This window comes from Sturnira hondurensis, unplaced genomic scaffold (assembly GCF_014824575.4).
Source record: "Sturnira hondurensis isolate 20B ecotype Veracruz unplaced genomic scaffold, ASM1482457v3 Scaffold0019216, whole genome shotgun sequence".
NCBI lineage: Eukaryota > Metazoa > Chordata > Mammalia > Chiroptera > Phyllostomidae > Sturnira > Sturnira hondurensis.
The window spans coordinates 3138545-3147839 of NW_028091847.1; the positions used below are offsets into that span (position 1 = coordinate 3138545).

The window sequence follows — 9295 nt, forward strand, 5'->3', positions numbered from 1 at the left end:
ATTTTCTAAAATTTTTAAATTTTTAAAATAATATACTTTATTGATTATGCTATTACAGTTGTCCCATTTTCCTTCCTTCATTCCCCTCCACCCTGCACACCCTCTCCCACAGCTCCCCCCTTTAGTTCATATCCATGTGTCACAAGTTCTTTAGCTTCTACGTTTCCCTGACCACTCTTGCCCTCCCCCTGTCTATTTTCTCCCCACTGTCTATGCTACTTATTCTCTGTACCTTCTCCCCCTCTCTCCTCCTCCCACTCCCCTGCTGCTAACCCTCCATGTGATCTCCATTTCTGTGGCTCTGCTCCTGATCTAGCTGTCCACTTAGTTTGCTTTTGTTTTAGGTGTGGTTGTTAATAACTTAGAGTTTGCTGTCCTTTCACTGTTCATATTTTTTATCTTCTTTTTCTAAGTTCCTTCACCATTTCATATATTAAGGGCTTGGTGATGATGAACTCCTTGAACTTGGCCTTATCTGAGAAGCACTTTATCTGCCCTTCCATTCTAAATGAAAGCTTTGCTGGATAGAGCAATCTTGGATGTAGGTCCTTGCATTTCATGACTTGGAATACTTCTTTCTAGCCCCTTCTTGCCTACAAGGTCTCTTTTGAGAAATCAGTTGACAGTCTGATGGGAACTCCTTTGTAGGTGACTGTCTCATCGCTTGCTGCTTCTAGGATTTTCTCCTTTATTTTAATCTTGGGTAATGTAATCACGATGTGCCTTGGTGTGTTCCTCCTTGGGTCCAACTTCTTTGGGTCTCTCCGAGCTTCCTGGATGTCTATTTCCTTCCAGACTGGGGCAGTTCTCCTTTATTATTTGTTCAAATAAGTTTTCTACTTGTTGCTCTGCCTCTTCCCCTTCTGGTACCTGTATAATTCAGATGCTGGAAAGTTTAAAGATGTCCTGGAGATTCCTAAGCCTCTCCTCATTTTTTTTGAATTCTTGTTTCTTCATTCTGTTCTGGTTGAGTGTTTCTTTCTTCCTTCTGGTCCACTTGATTGATTTGAGTCCCAGTTTCCTTCCCATCACTATTGGTTCCCTGTGCATTTTCCTTCATTTCACTTAGTGTAGCCTTCATTTTTTCATCTAATTTGTGACTAAGGTCAACCAGTTCTGTGAGCATCCTGATCACCAGTGTTTTGAACTGTGCATCTGATAGGTTGGCTATCTCTTGGTCGCTTAAAAGTATTGGTTCTGGGGCTCTGATTTGTTCTTCCTTTTGAGCCATAATTTTTTGGTCTGGTTGTGCCTGTTAGGTGTGAGGGGTGGAGCCTTAGGTGTTCACCATGGTGGGGCAACCCAGTCACTGGGTTGTGATGCTGTATGTGGGGGTGGGGTCAAGAGAGGGAACAATGACGCTTGCTCCATTCTCCCTCGGATCCCAGTCCCCTCTGCAGCTTCCCACAAGCAAATTGGGCCCTTCTGGTGCTGGTTCCCAGTTGGGTGGGCTTGTGCACGTTCCAGGACCCTGTGGGTCTCTCCAGTGAACTTTCCTGTGAGGGTGGGAGTTTCTCTCAGCACCTCAACCCCCACCAAGTGTTTTCAATAGGTGCTTTTAGGCTTTATTTCCCAACACTGGGATGCTGGGTTGCACTGTCTGTCTTGCTGCCTGTTTTTTGCCTGATTTATCTGAGTGCAAATGTGTGTCCAGGGTCAGCTAACCACCTTGCACGGTTCACTGGGTCTGCTCGTTTCCTCCCCAAGTCCACGGTCCGCTACCCTGCACCGCCTGCGCTCCCGGGGTCTGCTAACCACCACTTTTTCCTGCAGTAACCCCTCTCCACTGGCTGACTCTGCCCCTCTTTCCGGTCTGGATGAACGGTTGTCAGACTTCCTTACAGTTCAATTTTCTGTCTGTTCTGGTTGTGTTTTGTTTCTAAATCTTGTTGTCCTTAATTTTGGTTGTGCGAGGAAGCACAGTATTTCCACCTATATATTGGTTCCCTGTATATTTTTATTTTCTTTGCATAGCCTTCCGTTTTTCCTCTATTTTGGGACCATACTCAATCATCTGTGGTTGAGTATGCTCCCAAAATAGAGGAAAAAGTGAAGGCACCCTGATTACCAATGTTTTGGACTCTACACCTGATAGCTTGGCTATCTGTTTATCGCTTAGTTCTATTTTTGGAGCTTTGATCTGTTCTTTCATTTGGGCCATATTTCTTCATCCTGGCACACCTCTTACAGTGTAAGAGGTAAGGTACTAGGTGTATTAGGTATTCACCAGGGCGGGGCAAGCCACATCCCTGGCTTGTGGCACTGTCTGTAGGGGAGGCATCAGAGAGGGAACAATGCCACTTGCTCAGCTCTTGGCTGGCTTTCATTCACTTCCCTTGCTTTCCACAAGCAAATTTGGCCCTTCTGGTTCCTGGGTAGATGGGTTTGTGTATGTTCTAGGACCCTGTGGGTATCTGCAACGAACTCTCCTGTGAGTTTGGGAGTTTCTCCCACAGCTGCAACCCCCACAGGTTTTTATAGCCAGAGGTTTTTGAGGCTTTATTTCCCTCCACTGGAACCCTGGGTTGTGTGGTCAGTCTCACTCCCAAGTTGACACACATGCAAATGTAGGACTGTCCAGTCCTCCAGCCAGCATCTAGCTGAGAGTCCTCTCTGCTCCAGCTGCCTATCTCCACCTGTTCCACCAGTATGAATGTTTTAGAGGATACTTTTATAAAACAAACCGAAACATAAACACTGCCCCCAAACAGTTCACTCACCAGAATTATACTAAGCTATTTTGAAGCATATACCCATAGGAATTTGACATTCAATCATACTAGAAACATTCTCTTCTCTTGGTTTTCATCACACACACGTTCCTGGTTTTTATACTACCTCTTAGTTAATTCTCAATTTCCTTAAGGGAGCTTCCTTCTAGGTCATCTTTATGGGCCCTTTTTTGACCCATTACTTTCTCACCACAAGATTCTTCTATATCTGTGTCTTCAAAAACTTCTGAAATTTATACCTCCAGTTCATATCTTCCTTTTGGACTCTAAACTTGAATATCCAAATACATTCTCAACCTCTCCATTTTGATGTCTCATAAAAATATATTAAACATTTCAAAACTAAATTGATGTTATTGTCTAAATCTGTTGCATGTTCAGTGTTTCCCATCTTGATAAATGACATCACCATCTACTGAGTTACTCATACTAGAAATCGGGGGATTAATTTTTGACTCCTACCTTTTCCTGACACCTATTCAATCAGTAAGTTCTACTGTTTCTACACAAACAAGTGATATTTAAAACATCAAAATATAAATTCATAAGCATTATTACAGACAATAAATAGAAAAAAATGAACAGATTTTAAAACTGAGGTTGAATTATTTCATTTTCTTAAACACTAGATCAGTACCATTATTATTTATACTTCTAGAAAATATGGTAGGTTATGTGGATCATCATTAAAAAGGGAAATAGACACGTACTTCACAAAGAACACTTTGATTAAATATTAAGTAGCATTTTTTAAACGGAAAAACTTCTTGTGTTATTTTTTAGAGAAAATCCAAGAACTCCAAAGTATAGCACAAGATAACAAAATATCTGATAGCATTAAGTGATAAAAGTAAGGTACAAAATGTGTTGTGTCCTATGCTATTATTTGTGGAAAAATACACTTTTCTCTGAAAACACTCCGTATAGATGCCTGGACTAATGTACAAATAGTGGTTCTTTCAGAGGAGAAGGACCAGTAGACCGGGGGTTAGAAGTATAAATGACTTTTACTATACGCTATTTCATACTGTTTCTTTTTTAAAAAAATATGTGCACCTACTACCTAAAAATATTATAACATTATAAAATATAAAGCATATATTCAAAACTGCTCGAAGGCCATTTTTTTTAGGGAGAAAAGTTTTGGCAAAGCATTCTTAAAATATTTAAATATTTTAAGAATATTTAAAATATTCTTAAATATTTTAAAGGTAGGCCAGGTAGTTCAGTTGGTTTGAATGTTGTACCAATACACCAAGATTGGGCATTGAAGGCACATACAAGAATCAACTAACGAATGCATAAATAAGTGGTACAACAAATCAATTTTTCTCTCTCGCTCTTTCTCAAATCAATACATTTTTTAAAAAATCATATGACCTTTCATATTTCCTGTTTTGCTTTAGTTGTCAAAAAAGTCTATATAAATTTAGTACTTAACTTTAATAACCATGCTAATAAAGGTTTGAGGTATAATGTTCCTGTGCTTTACTTTTAGATATTATGTGTTTTTACTTAACCCATGTTGGAAGGAAACAGGATGTCAACAACAATAATAATAATAGGTATTAATAGGTATTATTATTATTATTTTAAATGCTCCTATTTTGCAGTTATTAAATTCACCAGCATTTATTTCAACTTGGTTAATGGCATCACATTCCAAATAAACCCAATCTATACTTGGCTAAATATATATTGGGAAACCAGGGAAAGAAGTATTGAAACATTTTACATTACTTAAAAAAAAATAAAACTCAGTAGCCCCGGCTGGTGTGGCTCAGTGTATTGAGTGCTGCCCTGTGAGCCAAAGGGTCACTGGTTCGATTCCTAGTCAGATGAAATGCGTGGGTTGCAGGTCAGGTCCCCAGTGGGGGTGTTTCGTGAGAGGCAACCACACATTTATGTTTCTCTCCCTCTCTTTCTCCCTCCCTTCCCCTCTAAAAATAAATAAATAAAATCTTAAAAAAATAAATTCACATAGAGCTAAACATTGAAATGAAGGCAAGGTAGTCAGAAAAAAGGCTCAGCTACCCAAGTGGAAATGTTGCACAAACAGTTGTATATTTGTGTCAGAGTTCAGGGAATAGTTTCAAGATACATACACATTTAAGAACCATCAACATGTAAATGGCACTTTAAGCCACTGCACTGGATGAAATCACCTAAGAGGAAACTATGTACGGAAAATAGGTCCAAGGGACAAATATGTGTCACTACAATGACATAAATGGCATCTGCAAAACCAAGTAAGTATGTAACTGTATGAAGTGATTTGGATGCTTATTGACATACATAGTCTCCAACAGAACAGTGAAGAAAGGGAAATCAAACACTGAGCGCAGTAAAGGCTATTTTGACACACTATACACATAACATAATTACTAAAATACACTACATCACAGAATTACAAGATGTTCATCAACTTTATTTCCAGTGCAATTTAAACCTTATCCCTAAACCTTATAAAAATGAGAGTCCATCATATTTATATAAGAAAATTCAATGAAATCTCTTTCTGGCAGAAGGAACCACCTCTGTATAATTGATTCTCTGCTAAGCTGTTTTGAGAAGTGGTAGCTATAAAGATATAACATTTCTACAAATTTCTTAATTTCTTACTTGGCATGTTCACCTAATACAACTGTTTTTCCATACCTAGATTTTAACACCAATTCAAGACTCGGTTGAAGCTATTTCCCCTAGGGTACAACTTTACACAAAAATCAACTTTAGAAAAGTGGTAAAAAGTAGGAAAGCACTATACAATTTTTATTCAAAACGTTCATACCAGAAGTACATGCTCTATTCTCCACAAACATTTCCCTTCTGAACTGTATTTCTTTCAACTATTGCCAAATTCTACAAAGATGATTATAATATTAAAGTTTCATATATAATTTGATTGTACATGTAAAATGCTTATTTTTAGATGCTTCCTAATTGTGTCAAGAGAACAACATTTTTTAACAATGGTAATCATACTAAGGGTCACCAGAAATATAATAGCATGGCTTAACTTAGTTTAATTTTACTGTACAAGAAACCAAACAAATTTGCTGCTTTTTTATGGAAATTTTTTCACATCAATAAATGTTACTTTGGAGTGGACATACTTAGCAACTTATGAATGGCCTGGGGGAAACAAAAATAGAAAGCATCTCATACCTGTTTTATGGCAGTTACTGTTATTACAAAGAATAATGGAAGTCCACTGGTAATTGGACTGGTAGGTGTATCAATCATAAGCTAGATTTAAAAAAAAGAACACAGAGTATTATAATTTTATATTATACACATCACATTATTAACATCTTAGATCTCAGACGTACTGGAAACTCTGAGAACAAACACTATACAAAATGTGCACCACAGTCCACAGTAAAAAAGTAATATGAGGGACATATGTAGTGACTACAGAACAGCTTAGTTCAGTTTTACAAGTTCACTTTGTTGGCCATTGCATGCATACCCACAAATACTGTAAGAGTGGACTCAGTCACAGCTCTGCCTCCTTTACATAGAGCACTTAAGGTCCTCCACTGCCTAGAAGTGGAGCTACAGCTGCTCAGACTCTTCCGTCACATTTCTTTGCCCATTCTGATAAATGCTGGAAAGTCTGTCAGCAATTTTCACTCTGGGATTCAGAATAAACTCACCACTTTCACCACTCAGGGAGACAGAACAAGGAATGGGACTAAGGAAAGGGTCTTTATTCCATGAGAGATTTTATTAAATCTAGCAGAGCCAGAGGTACAGCTTAGAAAACAATGCTGAAGTGATTATCTAAATCATACAAGTGAGGTTTCAATAAATTGCTGGAGAAATAAACAAATTTTTGCAGTGATTATGTTTGGCTAGTTAGAACATGAATCTATGATTTATTAATGCTCCTTTGCACCACAGAGGCCAGTTACATTTGTTCTATTGCAGAGACAAGCTGAATTCCTGATCTTAGCTGGTAATTTCACAAATGCCTGCCATGTGGACATGGTTAGTATGAATTTCTCACTTTTCTGAGAAAACCAAGCTGATGTTCTAATGATTTAAAAAAAAAATCAGAAGTTTCTTCTCTGTTCATGAAGGAAAACAATTTTTTTTGAAAAAAGTAAATGTTTCTTCAAGCTTTAAAGTAATAACTTGCCAAGTGTTTTTTTTTCTTTTGAAATCCCAGAGTCTATTGAGAGAAAAGTTCAGAGTTCATACAAAAATTCAATGCCACACTGAGATTGCTCAAGTATTATAAGAAAAAAATAATCTTTTTAAAAGAAAATGACAATAACCATTTTTAAATCTTGACTCATACTTATGTTTCATAAGCTCTTTTCTTGATATTTTGATATTAGAAAAAAGCAAACGTGAGATTAAGAAACTGTTAAATAGCCTATAATGAATACAGATTCAAGTTAAGAAAATGGTCTCCTGGATAAAAATCTATTTTCATGGGGATTCTCAAAAATTTGCTTTTTAAATTTTTTTAAAAATAAAAGTAAAGCTGACATAAAAAAAAGAAAAATTTATTCTGTACACCAAGATGGTTCCACAGGCAGAAATGTGCCAAAAACATATGCTATATATTAAAAGACAAATTATTTATGTTCTGGAACATCTGAAAGATGATGTCATTTTCTTGGCTTTGATTATGGTTATCAGCATCACAGCACATCAATAACAAAACAAAACAGAATTAATCTTAAAGTTCATTGGCTAGTTTTTAGCAATCAGGATGTGGTTAAATCACTACAATTCACTGAGTACAATGGGGAAGCTCTACAGGAAAAAAAATACAGTTCTGAAATCAATTTTTTTAGAATATAATGTAACTTTTCCCTGAAGATATATTTTTAGAAATCTTACTTATAAAATTTAACAATGTCCTGAGGGACAAAGCTTACCTGAACCAAAAATATAATAAGAAAATAAAAGTTTGCCACTCTTCTGAACTGTTCAAATAAGTTCTTTGGAACAAAATTCCACACAGTATACTAAAAAAAAAGAGAGGAGAAACAAATTAATATTTAAACAGAATATACACTATATGGATAGAAGAAAAGTAAAATCAGATTTATTACACAAATTCATATACTCTCTTTTTTAATGATTAAAATGTATTGGATTTATTTCTTTCTAAAGTTTGTAAAAAATACAGAATGCTTCATGAATCTGCATGTGATCCACGCACAGGGGCCATGCTAACCGTGCCTGTATCGCTCCCGTCTTAGCATTTGTCTGCTGAAGTGAGTACTCATGAAACTCTCGATGCTACTGAAACTACTGGGGTTTAAAGTCAGGACTTTTATCTTACTCCTTTTTCTTTCCTTTACTATTTACTAGCAATTGATATAATTTAAAAAAATGAGATAAACCAGAACCCAGAAATTTTGCTACTAAATTCTTGATTTGTTTAGAAGCTAGAGACAGCAGATCTAAAACATTTTTGTAAAAAAAAATTATGATAATACTGGTTAATAAGATTATGTAGGTTTCAAGTGTACATTTCTATGATACATGATTGTATTGTGTGCCCACCATCCAAAGTCAAATCACATTTATACTTTAATCATTTATTTTGCACTTTGATTATTACTGCACAAAACTAAACCTAATGCTAAAGATAAATATGAACTGATTGAAATGCTTACACTAGGTACAATCTGTTTTACAGTTTTACATAGCTCATTGTCAGAAATAGAAGAAATGGTATACTTATTTGATTACTTGTTGGTAAGTATGGAATATGGAAAAATAACCCAGAATGTGAAAAAGACTTAAAAAATACTTTAGATAAGTGATCACTGGAATACCTACTCACCAAGAAAATCTCATACAGAACATGAAAATCTGTCAAAATGTCAGTTTTTAAAGTAAAATAGTAAAGTATGATGGTTAAGAATATAGATGGTAGTAGGTTAAACTGCTGGGGCCTACATCCTAATTCAAGGTCACTAAATGACCCTGGACTTAATCTCTCTGTGCCCTACTTTTTTACTTCTATAAAAGGAGGGCAATAATCATCATGTTGCATTTTATAATTGTATTATTGTAAAGATTAAATGAACTAATAAATTTATAAAGCACTTAAGACAAACCTGGCTCATATTAATTACTGTGTGTCTGGTATATTAACTAACTCATAGGAGGAGGGTACAAATATGGTACAAATTTGTCGGGGCCTAAAGACGGTGAATGCAATCCATCAAGAAAATCGCACCAGGAGGGCTTGGCTGAGGCAGCCCCAAACAGGATGCTGCAGCCGAGCCAGGTAGCCCCCACCCTTGTGGGCATCCCTTGATCACGAGTACTAACTACCAATCAAGATGCTGATCACGCGCCCACCTACCAATCGTCGCCAGGAGCATGCAGTGAGCATGCACAGGACAACCTATCAGAACCACCTCCCCTTTTCCCCTGCCCCCTATATAACAGCCCCGCCCAAAATAAAATTCGCAGCTTGATCAGAATCCTTTGTCTTGCTGCCTTTCTACGCGCCTCTTGCTCCCATCCCTATTCATCCGTTTCAGGTAGACTCGGGACCCCCGTTGACTGTTCCGCGGGACGGAACA

At 36.9% G+C, this 9295-nt stretch overlaps 1 protein-coding gene and 1 non-coding gene across 4 annotated transcripts in view; both read right to left on the minus strand.

Moving 5' to 3' along the window:
* The window catches only part of ATP11B (ATPase phospholipid transporting 11B (putative)), a 113573-nt gene that overhangs the window by 71360 nt on the left and 32918 nt on the right, over positions 1–9295 (minus strand). For all 3 annotated transcript variants that reach the window (XM_037027617.1, XM_037027616.1, XM_037027618.1), the window contains exons 3-4: positions 7628–7717; positions 5901–5981 (exon numbers count right to left, since the gene is read on the minus strand). In XM_037027617.1, coding sequence (XP_036883512.1) covers positions 5901–5981; positions 7628–7717 — 171 coding nt within the window. The remainder of the gene's footprint in view (positions 1–5900; positions 5982–7627; positions 7718–9295) is intronic.
* On the minus strand, positions 7872–7977 carry LOC118974294 (U6 spliceosomal RNA). Its single transcript, XR_005063859.1, has one exon. It is a non-coding gene; the product is annotated as a U6 spliceosomal RNA (small nuclear RNA).